Here is a 20,206-nt window from a genome sequence, read left to right as displayed (position 1 = left end):
CTACATGAACCACGTGACTTCCACGTTCCATTCTTTCCATAGAAATTGGAGTGTCGCAACTCTCTCTCTCTCTTTCTCTAGCTCTGGGATCTATTACCTTATACATAAGGATAGAGATGTGTGAACAGGTTTAATACAAGACTAAAGCTGTGAATTTTCAGTCTGAAATGATCTGACTTATCAGAATATTTTAAACTACATCAGCCAACAATGCTGACCAACAATCTGAAAAATCTGTTTGCTTCTGACAGAATGAAAAAAGAAATAACAATTCACTCACAACAACAGCTGTAACTACATAAATTTTCAGATGGCCAAAAGAAAATCAGTGGCCAAAATTGCAGTCTAAATGCACCAGAATGCAGAGTTTAACTCTTATTTTTTCTAATATTTCTAATGAAGCATGTACAGAATTAATTTTATTCTTAAGCCATACTGCCCAGCCCTACTTGTTATGGGATTACATAAATGTAACTGTGTTCACTTATTATCACATTCCAATCTTCCTCTCATCAGCAACCTAAAACCATCTCATTCTTCACTGTAGCACCTCAGCAGGTCTGGCTCTCCCTGTCTCACCCTCAGCTGGTTCCTGCTGAACTTCATCTGATCTATATACGCATTTGTCCAATACTGGAGGGGACACATTTTAGCCCCCTATCCCCATTTAATTCAGTTCAATTCAATTCAAGTTTATTTATATAGCGCCAAATCACGACAAGAGTCGTCTCAAGGCACTTCACATAATAAACATTCCAATTCACAGTTCATTAAGCCAATCAGAAATAATGTGTCCTATATAAGGAACCCAGCAAATTGCATCAAGTCACTGACTAGTGTCAGTGACTATACAGCAATCCTCATACTAAGCAAGCATGCAGCGACAGTGGAGAGGAAAACTCCCTTTTAACAGGAAGAAACCTCCAGAGAATCCTGGCTCAGTATAAGCAGCCATCCTCCACGATTCACTGGGGATCGAGAAGACAGAGCAGGCAGACACACACACACACACACACACACACACACACACACACACACACACACACACACACACACACACACACACACACACACACACACACACACAAGTAATTTGTCTATAGTTATATTGTGATGTCTTAGTAAATATTGTATTTGGTGAAAGATAAACTTTATTGTATTTATCCTAGTGGATCTATAATTAAACGGATAAACTAGTATTAGCACATCCAACGTCAAGGAAAGCAAAAAGTTATTATCAGGAGAGGGAAAATGTTTAAGTGGTTAGCAGCAGTGTGCTAGTCGATGGCCCCCTCCATGAGGCCACCACAGCTCAGCAGAACGTCATTGTAGCTTCTTCTGGGGAGAAAAACACTTACAGAGAAAATAAAGTTAACAGCTGAAATTGCACAAAATAGTACAGTTAAAGAGCAGACTGTAGAATAAAGTAGTAGAGTGTGAAAAGTGGTCAGTGTGTCCTCCAGCAGTCTAAGCCTATAGCAGCATAACTACAGAGTTAACCCTGGATAATCTATCCTATTTAGATGTAGGCATGTTGGAGGCAGGGCAAGGGAGAGCCGTCTTTACCGATTGTACACTCCACCTCCCTGTAATCCCCCACTTGTCCAGATTTAGGCTAACATCAGATTTTAACTATAGGCCCTATCAAATAAAAATGTTTTAAGCCTATTCTTAAAAGTAGACAAAGTGTCTGCCTCACGGACTAAAGCTGGGAGCTGGTTCCACAGGAGAGGAGTCTGATAACTAAAAGATCTGCCTCCCATCCTAATTTTAGATATTCTTGGAACCGCCAGTAGACCTGCAGTGTGAGAGCGAAGTGCTCGGTTAGGAACATATGGAACAATCAGATTACTGATGTATGATGGACCTTGATTATTAAGAGCTTTATATGTGAGAAGAAGGATCTTAAAATCTATTCTGAATTTAACAGGTAGCCAATGTAGGGAAGCTAAGACAGGAGAGATATGATCTCTCTTTTTAATTCTCATCAGAACTCTAGCTGCAGCATTTTGGACAAGCTGAAGACTTTTAACTACATTCTGTGGACTTCCTGAGAGTAATGAATTACAGTAATCCAGTCTTGATGTAATAAATGCATGAACTAGTTTTTCAGCATCACTCCTGGAAAGTATGCTTCTAATCTTAGCAATATTCTAAAGGTGGAAATAGGAAATCCGACAAACTTGTGAAACCTGGGATTTGAATGACATGTCCTGGTCAAAGACAACACCAAGGTTCCTTGCTTTGTTCTCGGAGATCAATGCAATGCCATTAAGGTCAGGCGATTGGCCAAGCCATTTCCTTTTCTGGATTTCTGGTCCAAAGATGAGAACTTCCGTCTTGTCTTGATTTAAAAGCAAGAAGTTAAGAGTCATCCAATTTTTTATGTCCTCAAGACAAGCCTGTAATCTACCCAACTGATTAGGTTCATCAGGGTTAATGGATAAATATAACTGAGTATCGTCAGCATAACAGTGGAAGTTTATCCCATGCTGTCTAATGATTTTACCAATTGGGAGCATATATATAGTAAAAAGAATTGGTCCAAGCACTGAACCCTGTGGTACTCCGCAAGTAACCCTGGAGTATGAAGAAGATTTGTCATGTACATTTACAAAATGAAATCTGTCAGACAGGTAGGATTTAAACCAGCCTAACGCTGTTCCTTTGATCCCTACAACATGTTCAAGTCTTTCTAAAAGAACATTGTGATCAACTGTGTCAAAGGCAGCACTGAGATCTAACAAGACTAGAACAGACACAAGATTCTTATCTGAGGCCATGAGAATATCATTTGTAACTCTCACTAATGCAGTTTCAGTGCTGCGATACTCTCTAAAACCAGACTGAAATTCCTCAAACAGAACATTAGTGTTTAAATGCTGACATACTTGGATGGCCACTATTTTCTCCAGGACTTTGGATAAAAATGGAAGGTTAGATATTGGTCTATAATTCATTGGGTCATCTGGATCCAGAGAAGGCTTCTTAAGTGAAGGTTTGATTACAGCAACCTTAAAATCTTGTGGTACATACCCATTTACTAAGGATAGATTGATTATATCTAGAATGGGGTCAGTAACCAAAGGAAATGCATCTTTAAATAATTTGGTTGGGATTGGATCCAAAATGCAAGTTGAAGGTTTAGATGAAGCTAATATTTTTGATAACTCTGAAAGCTCAACTGGATCAAATGGTTCAAGCACAGATGAGGTTCTACAGTCACCTCTGAAGCTGCCTCACTTACTGAGGAAGAAGAAATCACATTAGGGAGGATGCTAAAGATTTTGTTTCTAATAGAATTAATTTTACTTGAAAAAAATCCCATGAAGTCATTGCTGCTGAGGGCTAAGGGAATAGATGGCTCAGAGCTATGATTCTGTGCAAGTTTAGCAACTGTACTGAAAAGAAATTTAGGATTATGCTTATTCTCCTCAATTAATGCTGAAAAATAAGCAGTTCTAGTTTGTTGAAGCATATTTTTATAAAGCACAAGACTATTTTTCCAGGACAGGTAGGCCTCCTCATGGTGCGTAGAGCGCCATGTTCTCTCCAATTTCCTAGAGTTTTGTTTTAAGGCTCATAGATGAGAGTTAAACCAGGGAGCCAACTTCCTGTCCCTAATTACCTTCTTTTTTAAAGTGGGATTTTCACGTTTGACATGGATAGCTTATTTTACTCCTCTCTCAAACCATCTATCTTCTCTGTCCAGAATGTGTACTTTGTCATCTTCGTGTTAGACAATGGGTGTCCAAACAAGTCGAGGGCCAAATTGTCCTTGCAGGCCACAAAAATGTGATTTTTGTAATAAAAAAAAATGAAAAGCAACACATCGAGAGCAGCCAGTTGAGGTGGCTCAGTTGTCTGATCAAGATGCTTCTTGGATGCCTGGTGAGGTTTTCTGGGTACATCCAACTGGAAGGAGACCTAAAGTAAGACCTAGGACATGCTGGAGGGACTATGTTTCTTGGCTGGCCACGCCAGGGAACACCTTGGGATCCCCACAGAGGAGCTGGCCCAGTTGGGGAGAGGGAAGTCTGAGTGTCTCTGCTTAGGCTGCTGCCCCCGCGACCCAACTCTGGATTAGTGAAAGAAAATAGATGGATGGATGGGAAAAGTGAAAAATGATTAAATGATGACTTTATTTTAATGTTCACTCCTCAATATAGGTCAAAACTGGTATATTAGTAAAAATCTGAATGCAGAATTGATTGAAAGTATCAATCTACATAAACTGCTAAAGATATAAAATTCATCATTCTAGAAATGCTATTGTGGGCCACAAATGGCCCTGAGCCACACTTAGGACACGCCTCTAATAGGTAGTTGATAACAGATTTAACAGGATTCTCATTATAATACTAATTCATGGGAAGGTGAAGGTGCATTGGTTACAAGTTGGAATGAATCACACATTAATCATATTATCAAGTGGCACTCGTGGAGTACAGATGCTTCTCTTTTCGCTCCCTTATCTTTTTTCCCAAGGCTCTTTGTCCTGTCTCCCCACAGAGCACTTCTCCGCATTTCTTCTGAAAAACCCTATTTTTAACCATGGATTTGATAAATTGGTCATTCAACACGATTGATAAGATTTTTTCAACAATGAGAACGGAGCAGGGGGCTCCCACATTTCCACAGGGGACACATCCGGTAGGGTATATGCTGGATTCCTGGAAGGAATGGAAGATCATATGCCTCTCCCAGCTGTCCATTGAGGACGTCGAAGACATGTGGATATTCGGTCTGATGATCACTGGATTTCTCCTGATTGGAGTGGGAGGATATCTGGTATTCTGGAATTTTGGAAGACGGGAGCGATTGGAGGGCGACCCGCACCCACGGAAAGCACCGTTCATGTGGAGACTTCACAGACTGGGACGTTACTCGAGGTGAATTGTAAGCTGGACAATGTTCTAGCTGCGATACCGGTATTAGTGCGCAAAACGGATGTCATCTCGGAGAGAGTCACCGGACGGTATGGACAAGTTTAAATACCCAAAATTGGCTTCACTGATGGACTGGAATGATCAGTTTAAAGACTGAAGGCAGAGAGGAAAATCATCTCAGCCTGACCCAAACAAATTCTTGTTATCTGAATCTGACGCCCTGGTAGCCTTGAGCGACAACAAACCCCCACGAAGGAATGCAGACAGATGCTGTGAAAACCCGACCCCCCACCCACCCACCGCCTTCGGATTGGTGGACTTCAGCCTGGCGAGGTCATCAACCTGCAGGAGTCAATGTGCTCTGCACTTCTCCCAAGATCTCCCTCCCACCTGTGAGTGTACGTTGGCTGAGTGCCATAGATGGCTGCTCTCGCTGGGGGAAACAGGATCCCAGCCCCCCCACCCCCACCCTGCCTTCCTATTGGAGTCTCATGTTGTGTTGTCTGAAATCTGTTGCATATCTGTTGAGGTGTTTTTTTGCAGAGCAAAGCTGCCCTCCTGGTGGGAGGGTAGCTGTGAAGTGCCGTTTTTTTTCCCCTCCTCCCGAATCAATTCTTCATGTAACCCTCTTATCTCTATTAAGGTAGTGCGACTCGGGTTGCGAATGACCACAGTCACCAATTCTTGTCATGTGTCTTGCCCATGTAAGTCTGATCTCTGAATTGTGTGTACTGAAACTCCAATTTCCCTCTGGGATTAATAAAGTATTGATTGATTGATTGACTGATTGATTGTTTGATCAGCCCAATATCAGTCATCTTTTTTAACAGTTTGCCAAGCTGCAACTTACATTTCTTTAAGTGGAGCATTCATTATCTTTTTTTCCAAATGCATGGTGGCTAAGAAATCATTGTGTTGGTAACACTTTAGAATAAGGGTCTCTTTATTACCATTACTTAGTGCATTATTAAACATTAATAAACAGAGAATCCCTCCAATGTTCCCGGTACTGTTAACTATTAAGTGTCCTTAAAGGGCAAGTCACCCCAGCAAGAAACTAAACACTGTTGCCTGGCAGACTGGGAGGGCAGAGCCTCTAACAAATACACACAGACAGGCACTGTGACATCATAACATACCAGCTTGTGTACCTTTTAGCCAATAGAGGTGGCAGATTTAAATTCAAATGTAGTGCAGAATTTTTGCCTGACTGCGGTGCAACACTGACAGTTTTAGGCAGAACATTTAAATTTTAACTAAGATTCACTAAAGTGCAAATTATTGACTACGCATGTCTACTGCACGGTTAGACACTCATTTATATAGTTTAGCAGCAAAACAAAAGTTGATTTGGGGGCGACTTGCTCTTTAATATTAGATCATAGGGCTGGGGGAGGAGATACAAGTAAGTTAAATGATGCAACCTAGTATGTCAGTGTCTTATTGCTGCAGTGTTTAAAGAGATTAAAGTACCAGACAATTATAGGTTGTAGTTCTCAGTCACCCCTGGAAAGGAGTGGCCGTCTGTGTAAGCTGTTTTCGCACACCGGTTTACTTTGATACTTTAATTCAAGCAGCAGATCTGACAGAACAAGAAGATGAAATTATGAGAGTGTTTTTATATATTTTGCATCATCCAAGAGGGCAGATGCTGCACCTTTGTGTTTTTTAGGCTGCTGTACAGCAGCTGCCGTGCTGCCACATGTAAGGTGTTGTGGTCTGAGCCAAGTTTCTTACTGGACACATTAAGAATCTTTTTAGGTCTCCTCAGACTCCAGAACCACAACTCTATGATGAAAGGGTGTTTTTTTAAAATGAAAGGAGAGAAATTTTGCTTTCTGGTTTGTTGTGACAGAAACAGACATAGGAGTAAGAAAGAAAAACACATTTAGGCTGCTTTGTTTGGTTTCTTCGTGCTTTATGAGATCTTTTGTCTGGCTCGACTATGTGACTAAAACATGGGGTGAGACGCCATAGATGAAGGTTAAAAGCAAGTTTATTTAACACAAAACATAAAAGCAGCCAATAGTTCCCACATCGACGTTTTACTCGTGGGAAAGAGAAGCTCTCTCCAGACTGGGCTGCAGGTGGGGCAAAGTTCTCATAGATGAGACGGTCCTGCCCCAAGAACCGCTGCAGAAATCTGAAACACAAGATTTTAAGGAGTAGGCCATCACACTTGACTTCTTATTTTTTTCTTCCATAGATGCATGTTGTTCATTACAATTCAGACAAGTACCCCAACATATCCATGGCTGTAGATAAATCTGATGGTTTGGCTGTGCTGGGAGTGCTGATCGAGGTGAGTCTTTCTGGATCTCATGAAATGGAAGAAATGAGCTTTATATGAGGAGTAAACAAATGTATTTGTGTCTTTTACGCAGGTTGGGGAGTTCAATCCAGCCTTCGAACACTTTCTGAAGTTTATCAGCGGTATCAAATATAGAGGTGAGTATGAAGTAAATGTTAAAGGTGACATTATCTAAAACTAAACGTTTGCATCCTTTTGTGACACTGTGAGTCTCTACTGCTTCTATAAACACTCCAAACATGAAAAGAAGCCATCCATCCATTTTCTGTCAGTGGTTTAAGGATTATGTATCTAAAACAAGCTGTTTCAAAAAGTCCCCATTTGTGACATCACAAACAGGGAAAGGAGAATCCTTCACGTGCAAGAGAGAGCTGCTGTTGGAGGAGCAGCGACTCTATTCCAAGCCTCTTCTGGATATCGGAGCTTCTCAGCTTATAGCAGCCTAAAGGCTATTTTATACTTCTCCTTCTGCGTCAGTATGGAGACACGCAACGCCATTATCTGTTGTTGCAAGGACACTTTTCTAACTATTTGTCAAAAGCGATGGAGACTGCAAGCCTGTGATTGGTCAGAACACTGCTTCGTTTAACCTTTAATCATCAACAGCACCGCCATTCCCCTTCAAATACATAAAATGAGAGATGAACATATCTAGCGACAACACTGAGCAGACTGAAGAAAGTTTCATGAAAAAAGCTACACAATATAAATGTTTATACAACTGTGACTGAAGCAGTACAAAGATACACAGCAAACTTTTAATTAACGTCAGGAAATTAAGGAAACGTGAGTTTAGAGGTGGTGACTGAATGAAAAGATGGAGGACAAACTTGTCTGTGTTTAAGTCTCTGAGATACGTAAACACAATATAAACACACTAGAGCCGTGACTCTAATGATGGCAGATAACCCAGAAAAGCGCTACGCCCCCTGCTCTCCTGGAGAATTGATTTGCAACACTAATGCACCAGCGGAAAAGTATAAAAGGAAAACGCCTCCATCAATACGTGTCCGTTTGAGTGCAAACATAAGCGGGGAGGGGTGGGCGTGGCCAGCATCACCTTGTTTTCTTTAAGTGAGACGGCTCATTCTGGAAAGTACTGAAAATGTCAAGAATAAACCTGTTGAAAGAAACTAAAATCTGACCAATAATATATATATATATATATATATATATATATATATATATATATATATATATATATATATATGTATATTACAGTTATCGGATATTAAATCATTGATAAATGCACACCAAACTTTATAAAACCTCTAAGACCTTTAAGAGATTTATGTCCCACATAAATAATCACATGTGGGTCACGTAAGGACAAAAAAGTAAGATTTAGGCCTGATAGGTAATTTTAGATTTATCCCATATTACCTTAAAGGACGACACACAGAGAGAGAGAGTAGAGTGATTATTCGTAATGTCCATGAATCGTCATGCGAGAGCTGGGCGCAGAAACTCCCTCCATGGAGCTAACCAGGCCCCCTCTAATCCTGGGGAAAGCCTTCAGCTCACCAGCTCTGCATGCCCGCATTCTCCACCAAGATGTTGGGTAATATTTAATGTTAGGTAATATTTAATCTCCATAACCCTGGAACCTGAAATAAACACTCTTGACAACATGGAAGACATTTTACCCTGAGTCCCCAAAATACAGGAGAGTTAACGCAGGGAAAAACCTCCTCCGAGGCTTTTCCCCCGTCACTCCCAAATCTCCTCAGTTTCCCAGGGGCTTTATTCAACAAAGGATGGGGGAGAAAGCGGGCCTTCTCAGGTTACAGAGGTACAGTTTTCAGTTGGAAACCCACAATCAACATCCTTGCTCAACCTTTCATGAACAGCAACAGTTGGCAAAAACAGAGATTCATGAAGTGTTAATAACACAAAATGGGCATCTTTTAGGCCTCAAAAAGGTCAATTATTAAAATACCCAACAAGGCCTCTATCACAAATGGGTTTTAAAGCACGCAAAATGTGCAGAAAAATCACGAGACAGCAGGAAGGTAAGATCTGAAAAATGAGACAGGAAACCGGGGAGTATATCTGCAGGGAGCGGTGGCTATTGAGCGAAATCAGCTGAAAGACAAGAAAGAGGTGTGTCCAGTAATTTTTAAGTATTAAAAACAGTAACTGATTACAGGTTTTACATGTATTACCTCAACCATCAGATCAGAAGGTGCAGCTGCCAGGTTTCAACATCAGAGCTCTGCTGCCCACGCGCTTGGATGAGTATTACCGTTACGACGGCTCGCTGACGACCCCCCCCTGCTACCCCAGTGTGCTGTGGACAATTTTCAGGGACCATGTGACCGTTTCCCAAAAACAGGTGCTTTGAATGTTTCTTTAACATTTCATGATGAAATTTGACTTTTAATCTTAACTTGTGTAAATGTAAAGCTTTTGTTTTGTTGTTTGTTTTCAGTTTTTGGGCCTTGCAACAGCCTTGTATGCCTCATATCCTCAGGAATCGGCACATACGCCGCTACATAGCAACTTCAGGAAACCACAGCTGGTTGACAGCAGAGTTGTCTTGGTTTCTTTTAAGGAAGGTTGGTACAAGCATCTGAGCATGTTTGCTTTATTATTGATGCACGAGTGAAAATGTAGCACATAAAAGCTAGTGTGTTGCTTAAAGATGGCCCTGTTGGCTTTGGCTGGACTGAGATCACTCGCTTGTTGCTGGGCGTAGATGCTGACAACTTGGATTTAATTAATCAAGCTTCCGTAAAGAAACGTTGACCATATTTTATGACGTGATATCAGCCTTACATACTGAGAAACACTCCTGTGGTTGCCTGGGTAACCATTACCTGAATTTTGCAGTGCACTTGTGCATGTTTTCCTTATTTTCAGTGCTTCTTTCTCAAAACTACACCATTCTAATGGCACAATCTTTTGCTATTAACTTTCTTGAGCCGCTCGCGCTGTTACTCCATCACCATGGCCAGCTGTGTTGCATGGTGCGAATGAAAATCCAACATCTGTCTGTCGATTTCACCAACACAATGGGAGGTTTAACGTCATTGGCTCTGTGTCTGATGCAGGCAGAGGACTGCATGGTACTCTCACAGTCTTGCCTCCCTTTAAAAGGAAGCAAGTCGTTCAGCAGCTACTGGTTGGCGACCTTGCGGATTTGGCTGATGAGGGGCTGTATCAGCTCCTACCAAGCAACACACAGAAGCTCCGTGCTGGAGAAAGGGAAAATCCAGACGACAGGCAGAGTTTGGCCAGACCCAAACAACAAATTGTGAATCCATTTTTTGGGAAGAAGAGCCAGACAAACCGCTATGTGGGAAAGTTGGGTCTGGCTGCAAACACACTTTGCTATGCCTCACTGGAGCATAGAGTTTTCCACCGTCTTAAACAAACCCACAATGAGAACCAGTTGATCCAGACTCTCAGGGATGAAGTTTACCCTGAGTTGAACCTTAAAAGCTACCTGGACTGTAAGTCGGACTTAGCTCTCCCTACTATCAGAAACATTCTCAGTGGTCGACCAACCGATGAGGCTTCAGAGCTGGACCGCTCCCTGACCAAAGCCTTGAGGCACCGAAGGAAGACTTCGACAGCAATTAAGAAAAGCGGGATTATGACAAACCCTGGCGGTTCTTCCACTGCTGTTCCAGAGAAACGGGTTTATCCACATCCTTGGCTTTTGCCAATGGAGTGGGAAGACTAGAGGGATTCCAGCCATTGCTCACACTGTGCCTTTTGTAGTGGAAAACAATTATGTTTCCCACAGTGAAAGACTAATTTTGACCCCTCATTCTCAAACCCGCCTTTATTTAATGTAATTATATTTATTCATTCACCAATCAGATTGTGTTTCTGCAAGGTTTTTCATGATAGGTGTTGATCTTATTTTTAAAAGAAACATTGACTAAACTATGTTGTAATCTAGAAGAAAGTGCATATTTCATGCATGGGAGTCTGTAGCTCTATGTGAATGTCTGGCCTGAGATGGCCCTTCATCTTCTACAGCTGTTTAATCTTCAGGCAGCAACTGCCACTCATTGAATTACATCAACACTGCTAACAAGCTAATAAAACAGGGATGACAACACAAACTTAGCTATTATACTATTTTATCTGCAAATGATTACAGTTGTTATCTCTTTTAGCAAAGATGGCAAAAATATAAAGTTAAAAAGAAAAAATTGGGAAATTTCTTGGGTTTCTGGGGATTGATTACACACCCCTACATGGTGGGGCGGTTTTAACTTTAGGAACCATTGTTCTAGTTTGAGATTTGGAATTTACTGTAATCTCTTGTCATCTCTTTTGATTTGTATAACATTCTATTTGAAATGGTTGTTTATTTGTAAATCTGAAAATGTCAGATCTGTGAAATATTTTGAATAAAAGCATCTTTTTAAAATCAGACAGGACCACTCTATCGTAATTTCACAGACCATCTTCACTCTAATACAAACTTTGCACTGTGACAGGAATCTGTGGTCTTCGGTAAAGGAAACTGGATCATTTATTTGCACATCTAAAATGTAGTCATGAAGAAGAATTTAGGTTTTGGGTTTTAGGTTATAAATGGTTTTAGAATTATTTAGGCTTAGTTGGAAGTTATTAATCTGTAAATAAAATAGCAGCAAACGACCCTACTATACTTTTTTGTTACTGTGTTTATGTGAATGAAATGTCAGATTACATCATGTAAAATGAGCATCAAAGCTGCATCACAGGTAATTTTTCAGGTTAATTTACCTTGAATCATCTCTGCAACAACCTGTTTGCACCATAAATCCTTTTAACGTGTTTCTTTTCAGCGGTGTCACATCTAAATGCTCTGCTCTTTGAGTTTTATTGTGTGTGTTTCTCCCTCTTTCTCTCCGTCACTCAGATGACCTTTTCTGGATGAACTCTGGTATGATGGTTTTATTAAAGTTACAATCCATTTCATCCTTTAACACTCGGTCTCAAGTTTTAGGTCACACTTTTTGCTCCATCCAGAGGTCTTTACTCTTCCAACATGTTATTTTCTGTTGTGAATTTCAAACACACCCACTAGTTATAGAGATAAACACACACGCTACCCATCCATCTCTGCCTTGTCTGAAGTGATAATTAACCTCCACTTCAAACCTGACATATAAACACACAAAAGATACATCACAACATCCTAATTACTACACAAACCGTTCATGCTTCTGTTCCTTCCATCCGCTGCAGGTTTACTGGTTCCCATTCTGGTGATTTCCATACTGGGATTTGTCCTGATTGTCTCTTTAATTTGCTGCCTATTAAAACAAAACAGGTAAGTGAAGGTGTGAAACAATTACATGAAACATCAGCAACTTCATTTATTCTGGACTCTTTGAAGTTGTCTGCATGTTTGAATTTACTAAAGAGGTTTGTGAAGCGAGTGAAGAGTTGAGGAAAAGTAGAGCATTTCAATACGTTACAGGTAATTTCTCCATTAGTTTGGATTTCAAAGGTTATATTTTTATTTATGCTACTTGTCAGATGACAATGATATGCCTCATATGTTTGCTTATCTCCTGAAAAGTTGGAAAAATATAAGTAATTTTAAAATGAATGTGGTACAAAACAAGAAAAACTGCCTTAAAACCAGTTAGACAATCAGTTTCAGAAAAAATCACTTTCACATCAAGGTGAACGAAAAAGGAAACAAATATCCACATTATGGAAATCTCATTTAAAACCAAAATTAACCTCGAATAGAGACTCACCATGTGTTAAAGTACATTCATATTTTTTCAAACATTTAATGAAGTATCAGTCTCTAAATAACATTGTGTGGAAACAGGTCAAAAACAGGGCTGAATTTGGTATTATTTTGGTAAAAATAAGAAAATTAAAAACATAAAAATTGCGTAAAACTTGTTTTAACTTTCCCACTGTCCTAATGGGTGTGACCTCGCGAGGAAAGTTGACCATTGAGCAGGATTGATGGTTTATCCCTTCGCTGGGACGTAATTTTGGGGGGGGACGGGTGGGACATGTCCCCCCCACTTTTTCAAAAGGCAGTTTTGGTCCCCTGCACTTTTTTCCGTCCAAAAACAATGTTACGCTCCATTAAATGGATTTGGTTGAGCACTAGGACCGAAACGGAAGCCGGTTTGCTATTAGACCCGCCCAAAAGCTAATCTATTGGCTCTGCTGATACTTGCTAACGTATTATTGGCTGTTGCTGCTGTCACTCAAGTTGTAAACAGTCAGAACGTGCTCACGTTGTTTTGCTAGTTTGGAGCCGCTAGGGAACACCGGTACTGAGTCACATCGTCAACTAGACGCTGTGTAATATCAGAGCTCAGCTCAGCTTCCATTACATAACATTTGAATAAGTGTCCATTTGTGAGTCTTTGGTAGTTAGACACAGCCAGGAGGCAGCATGTCAAGAAAACGAAAAGTGGATATAAGAGACTTCTTTCAAAGTCAAAACGTAAGTTGGACATGTGACACCCCTGCATTAAGCTCAGACTCACCTCCTCCTTCACAAACATACTCAAAACTAACTTTTACAAACTCATCTCCTCCACATAACTGACTCCTCAGACACAATTTATTCGTATTATTATAATAATTATTTTTTTATTACTATTATCATCATGATTATTATTACTAGTAGTAGTAGTAGTAGAAGTGTAACTTCAAAACTTTTATCATTTAACTTTATTGTAAACTTATCTATTGCAATGTATATGTTCACATTAAAAAGCTCTGAAAAATGAACAGTATCATCATCGTCAACAGATTTTTTTAAGCTTAATGTCAAAGATGTACACTTTTCATTAGATTTATCTTATTTTTTCCATTTTTTTTTTTGTGTGTGTTGAAATGCAACAACTGTTTAAACACTTTTAAGGGGAAAAACATATTTAATATGTTTTTATACACTCAAATGTTAGGGTGATGATCATGTGTAAAACATTAGTTCAGCATGTCCTCTAACACAGCAAATGAACAAACGGCCAGATCTCAGGAGGACCGTTTATGTATAAATAATTTTTATACTTTTGACTAGGCCTGGGAAAGTAACAAATTTTGCTGGACGATATTTTGTCCAACAAATTGTTGATGATAAACGATATTGTCAACATTATCTAGACCAAAATAACCACTAATATAATGTTAATATATCATAATAATGCAAGTACACCCTTTAAAATGCAACAAAGAAACCTTCATTTAACATTGAAATGCCCAGAACCAGAACTTCCAAATGAATAAAAATAACAAACAAAAATTAAATAAAAAAGGAATCTCACTCCCTGTTAGAAAATGTTGCACCAAAAACAATAAAAAAAGACCCAAAACAATAAATACAATGGCCTATCCATTGTCAACAGCCAAAACTGCACTTCAATAAGGATGGAAAAATTATTGAGATGGGCACGTGATGTGCCAAGGGGTCTTTACATAACACCCCAAATCCGCACAAGCCTGCTGTGTCCCCCCCACTTCTGAAATCAAAATTTCGTCCCTGTCCCTTCGGTCCATGTGGCAGAGGTGAGGAGTGAGCACCACCTCCCCCCTGCCACGTGGACCTCAAGGGATAAACCATCAATCCTGCTCAGTGGTCAAGTTTCCTCGCGGGGTCACCCGTGAAGACAGTGGGAGGGTTAAAGAACATTGGTAAAATGAACAAATGGTAAAAACATTAAGCCAGAAAGTCACTGATCAAAAAACCTCACGATCTAAATTCAGGAATTCAGCAACAGAGGTCTTAAGCCATGTACACATAGCTGGATTTTTGTAAAGCCAATATCCTCCCCTGTCCATGAATTTTTGTCAAACAAACAAACAAACAAACAAACAAACAAACAAAAAGAAAGAAAAAGAACAACAGCACATTGTGAAGCACATTCATAGGCATGCCAAGCCTCTAGGTGGCAGCAGTTCTCCAAATCTTTGGCGTTTTTGCTGTAAAACATTCCTTGCAATAACTAGGTGCATTAAACATCTTTAACTATGCTTCGCTTGTGGTCATCCACATAAAGCAGTGAGAAAACGTGTAAAAACAAGCAAGTGAATAAAGGTTTCACATGTGATATCAACATGATGTCAACAGCAGAAAACTAGCAAATCTTTGCTTTGGTCTAAGGTTTTTGAAAGTTTCAGTTTTGGCGCCATTAGTGTGGATGACAGACCAAACCTTAAAAATACCTTTGTTCACTGGGATTCCTGGCTACGTGTGTGCAGGGTCTGACATAATACAACTAAAAACCAGGGATTTGTAGGACTAAGAAAATCAGAACAGATGTGGTGATCAGGTGCAATTAGACCAGGTAGCTGGTGCACAATAAACAAACCACAGTGGTTTAAACTGAAAATAAAACAGCCAACTTCCTTGATGGTCCCTAGATACATCCATGGACATGACAACATTATGTATTCATACAGATGACCTTGTATTTCTTCATTTCTTTAGATCTGCTACCGAACAGAACAAAAGCAAAGGTGTTGCATACGACATTGGAGACAGAGACGAGTACGGCTCAAGAGTGTAGGAAGTTGTTCTGGACCTCGGTTTGAAGGATCTCAATGAGACTGTTGTCCCTTCTCCTCAGTGAGTTGTGTTAGTGAAGTCACGCTTTGCTCATTTAAAACATCCATGGATGCATGCAACATCCACTGAGTTTTGGGAACCACTTTTGTCCCCCTTAAGCCACAGACAGGCCATTTCTTCCTGTGTCTTGGCAGGCAGAACATGGTTGACCTCCATGCTAGATGTTGTATGCTGTGTGACTTCCTTTTCCCAAGAGCAAGAGGGCAAACTGTCCCCTCAAATTCTTCTTCAATTATCTGACACAGTCCGATGACTCTCTGACGGAGAGCTCTACACAGAAGCTTCCAGGCAGGCAGAGCAGGGTAGTGACTGAACTGGTGAACATCTGGGGTCAAATCAGATTGTGACACTTGTTCTTGACATGATGGAAAACCTAACCACAGACCAAACAATGGAGCCTGAAAGGGATGGGCCGTACCACGGTTCCACCAACCCTCTACTTAGAATTGCTCTGGGTTTCATAATAAAAGGGTTCTCAGCATTGAACAAACGGCTCCTTCCATGTTAACGACGTTGAGAGGAGAAAAAAAGGCTTTTGTGTTACTGCCTGCATGTAGGCTGGCTACAGACCCTGATCACAAGACTTACTTCTCAGCACACCAGAGAGTCTGTCAGAGTACAGTTCATGCAGTTGGACCAGTGGGGACACATGACATCATCATCTGAGACCTATGTTTACGCTTTTATGCAGGAGCAACTCATTTGTCTTTTTATGTGTGTTTAAATGGTCAAAAGACAATAAGAAGAAGTGACAGTGTAGAATAAAACAAGTATGAGGTCACATCATCACAGTGGCGCCCCCAAGGGGTGGCCTAGAAAAATGTTGGCCACCCCACAGGCCACACCCACGGAAGTGTTCTTTAATAGGGAGCCTAAGTCACTTCCGCATCACGGGTCCCCGGAAGAACGAAAAACTGACTGCAAGTCAACGGGGCTAAAAACATTATTTTCTAATCCGCTTGTTTTGTGCCATGGATTTCACATATGATGTCCGTGAAGTTTGACACATTTTGATACTAAGAACGTGCTTCTTTTCGAACAGGGGGAAACGATATTTTAGGTTTTGTGTGAAAATAAGTCCAGGACTACAAATGCGCTTCACGAAAGTGACTTCATCGAAACAGACACGGAGAAAACTGAAGGGAAATGGCTGTAAGTTCAGCAAACTTCCCACAGGAGAACCACCCTAATCTGGTCATATGGTAAGTAGCAGCTATTTTGGGGAGAGGAGATTATGTGGTGACGTCCCATGTGCGACATGCCGATTTCTAGTTTGTAGTCATGCGAATTACGAACTTTTACAAGCTAATAAATCTCTAAGTACGTGACTGGCATGGTCAAAACACCCATCATTACTTTTCATTTAAATTGCAGCACAACATATGTGCGATCCAGGGCGTAAGGCAACGCGCATTAGAAAATAACGTTTTTAGCCCCGTTGACTTGCATTCATTTTTTCGTTCTTCCGGGGACCCATGATACGGAAGTGACTTAAGCTCCCTATAAGTCATGTTAACTCATTCACTGCCAGCCATTTCCTGATCAGAAAAGCCCTTCGCTGCCAGAGTTTTTCAGCATTGTCACTGTTTTTAAAGAGTCACGGAACATTGCGTGCTATGATGATGTCAACGCCAAAACAACCAAAACAACCAAAACAAAGAGTAGACTCACCTCTTACATCAAGAAGAATCCATGCGTTTTGAGCGTTACCCGATCTTTCATAATCCGTTGTGGAATTGTGATGGCAGAAGCTTTTCTGGTTCGCACCTCACTTTTTTTTTTTTTACAGCAGCGGCCCAAAAAGATCTCTTAACACATGGATTTTCTGCTTCCTGATCACGTGACGTGTGACATACGCGGATGAAGATCGGCTTTAGAGCTGGGATGTTCTCACAGTGCGGGGGCTCGTTCCGACGCCCACACAGTAAAACAATGCAAATGACGACTTTAGTTGTCATTGGCAGTGAACGGTTGGATTTAAAATGATGACTTTTGTCGTCAATAGCAGTTAATGAGTTAATGTTCACACAAACCATACATTTATTTAGTTTCTTTTGATGAAAATTTTGCATTTATTGCAATACTACAGGCTGAACTTTCCCAGAGTTACCACAAAGATCAATTTGGTGTGCCACCCTAAACTTTTCTCGTGCTCCATGGCCACCCCTGTGAACTTTTCTAGGAGCTCCACTGCAACATCACTACAACTAAAATAATCACCTTCAGTTACGTTTTGTTCACTATTTACCCAACACACTGTTTCTGTCTGTCCACGGCTATTTGTGCCGGCATACTACCGCGGATGTGCTGTTGCCACGTGTTTCTTAAAAAGATCTGTCATGACGTGTCAGGATGTGTTTGTAACTTGGAATATTTGTGCGGTGGTTGTAATGTGTTCACACTGACTGTAAATAACTGCAGTCAAAAATTAAAACTGTGATGTGTTTTCAAACAGAGTCTGTGTCTTGGTTGTATTTTCCTCTAAATGGTTGAACTACATAAAAATAATGCTCTAGCAGAGTTTTAGTTAAACCTAAATCCTAAAATCAGCCTTTTTTTTTCAGCTCATGGATGAGCCCTCGCCAAACGGCAACAAGACTTAAGATCAAATCTGACATGTTTCCCAGTCAGTGAGCTCACTCGTGTCAGATAGAACAGAACTGTCATGTGAACATTTTTAACCAGGCTTATCAAGACCAACAAGTTCCAAATTAGTCATAAATATAAAAGGGAGAAATAGTTGATTATAAATTGGTCATTGTGATATATTGAAACTGGCCAAATGTATCCACAGATTGATTTTTAAAAATATTTTGGTGTGTTGATTGATGACTCGCACACCTTCAGACCACATGTTTACACACTTGTAAAGAAAATGAAGTTAAAACTTTATTTTTATTTTGGAAACATGAAAACAAGAAGCAACTTGCTGCAATATTTTTGCCCGTGCTGGACTATGAGGACATTTCATACAAGAATGCCTTCCATCCATTTTAGTCCACTTATCCAGGGTTGGGGCAGCAGCCTGAGCAGGAAGGTCCAGACGTTCCTCTCCCCAGCCACTTAGGCCAGCTCCTCCGGGAAAATCCCAAGGCATTGTCCCCAGCATGTCCCGGGTCTTCCTTTGGGTCTCCTCCCAGTTGGACGTGCCCAGAAAACCTCACCAGGGAGGTGTCCAGGAGGCATCCTACCCACCTCAACATGTTCCTCTCGATGTGGAGGAGCAGCTGATCTACTCCAAGCCCCTCCCGGATGACTGAGAGGACCATATCTCTAAGAAAGAGCACAGCCACCCTGCAGAGAAAACTCATTTCAGTCGCTTGTATCTGCTTTTTCTTTTGGAAAATACCCAAAGCCCATGACCATAGATAAGGGTTGGAACAGCTCAGCTCTCTCTTCACCACGACAGATCGGCACGACCCCCACATAAATCAGACGCAGCACCAATCTGCTATTGATCTCACGCCCCACCTTTCCCTCACCCATTAACAAGAACCAGAGATACTTAAACACCTCCACTTGATGCAGGAGTTTGTCCCTGACTATACATGAATGCTTTGACTCAGTATCTTTGAACGGTTGACCCGTGTTTATCGTGCTTGTCTGAGGTTGATCACAAATTGGAATCCCCTGTTAAACCTTTGGGTGAGATGGCCTGTTGTGATCATTTGGAGAAACATTCGTTTGTATAGCTTTATGTGTACAGTCCTCAGACCGTTGTCTTTCTTTGTAATTTTCCTTCTTGAAACGAGAAGTGCTGGTTTTTAATTCTCTCTGTGTGCTAAATCACTCGTTGCTTTCTTTTCTATTTGCACGAACTGGACTTGGATAAAGATCCTCGATCCACTAAGCACCATCGGGTTGAAACACACTGTAGAATGACTGGAACATGACAGAAAATTTAACTAAAAGTCCTTGAGGCTGACCAACTCCACAACACACAACTGTTAATTAAAATGGTGGTAACTCTGTTAATAATGTAATCTTTGTTTCTCCGTGTGTTTAACTGTAATCCTTGTAACCGTGTTTGATCCTTGCTGCTGCCAATCTTGGCCATGTCTCCCTTGATAGTGTAAAGAAAAATTTGGTTGGTTTAACCATATTGTAAGGAGAAACTGTCTTTACTCAGTTTTATTGTTAAGAAGAATCAAAGGTTGTTTTCATCGATAAACTGCCGATAATATCTGAGTGTCTGTGTTTCAGTTCAATGAGGAAACCAGTTTGACAATTAAAAGTTTTAATTCTTCAAATTAAACTAATGATTTTGAAAATTGACAAACAGGAAATAACAATCAACATTTGCAACTTTGTGGGACAATCTTTAACAGTTGATATGCTGTTCTTGCTCAAATAGACCTTCTGGTGAATTTATGAAGATTGAGAATGTCGTGACATGAATGCGTGTGTGAGTCTGATTTTGCTTCAGGAAGAAACAGGTGTCTGAGTGAAGTG

The 20,206-nt window shown here is 40.5% G+C and overlaps 1 protein-coding gene across 5 annotated transcripts in view; it reads left to right on the top strand.

The window, feature by feature from the left end:
* The window catches only part of ca12 (carbonic anhydrase XII), a 28,162-nt gene extending 9,952 nt beyond the window's left edge, over nucleotides 1-18,210 (top strand). Inside the window, exons 5-12 of one of the 5 annotated variants that reach the window (XR_008559554.2) lie at nucleotides 7,096-7,191; nucleotides 7,274-7,337; nucleotides 9,378-9,535; nucleotides 9,632-9,758; nucleotides 12,065-12,088; nucleotides 12,394-12,478; nucleotides 15,617-15,754; nucleotides 17,544-18,210. Coding sequence is in view for 4 of the 5 variants with exons in the window: in XM_015964422.3 (XP_015819908.1) it covers nucleotides 7,096-7,191; nucleotides 7,274-7,337; nucleotides 9,378-9,535; nucleotides 9,632-9,758; nucleotides 10,254-10,888 (1,080 nt within the window). In the remaining variant the exon portion in view is untranslated. The other 4 variants (XM_015964425.3, XM_070550677.1, XM_070550676.1 and 1 more) reach the window with 4 other exon arrangements.
* Nucleotides 18,211-20,206: the final 1,996 nt, after the last annotated feature.

The sequence above is a fragment of the Nothobranchius furzeri genome, chromosome 4 (genome assembly GCF_043380555.1).
Source record: "Nothobranchius furzeri strain GRZ-AD chromosome 4, NfurGRZ-RIMD1, whole genome shotgun sequence".
NCBI classification, from domain to species: domain Eukaryota; kingdom Metazoa; phylum Chordata; class Actinopteri; order Cyprinodontiformes; family Nothobranchiidae; genus Nothobranchius; species Nothobranchius furzeri.
Note: the sequence above shows the minus strand (reverse complement) of the source record. Positions and strands in the feature narration are given on the sequence as shown.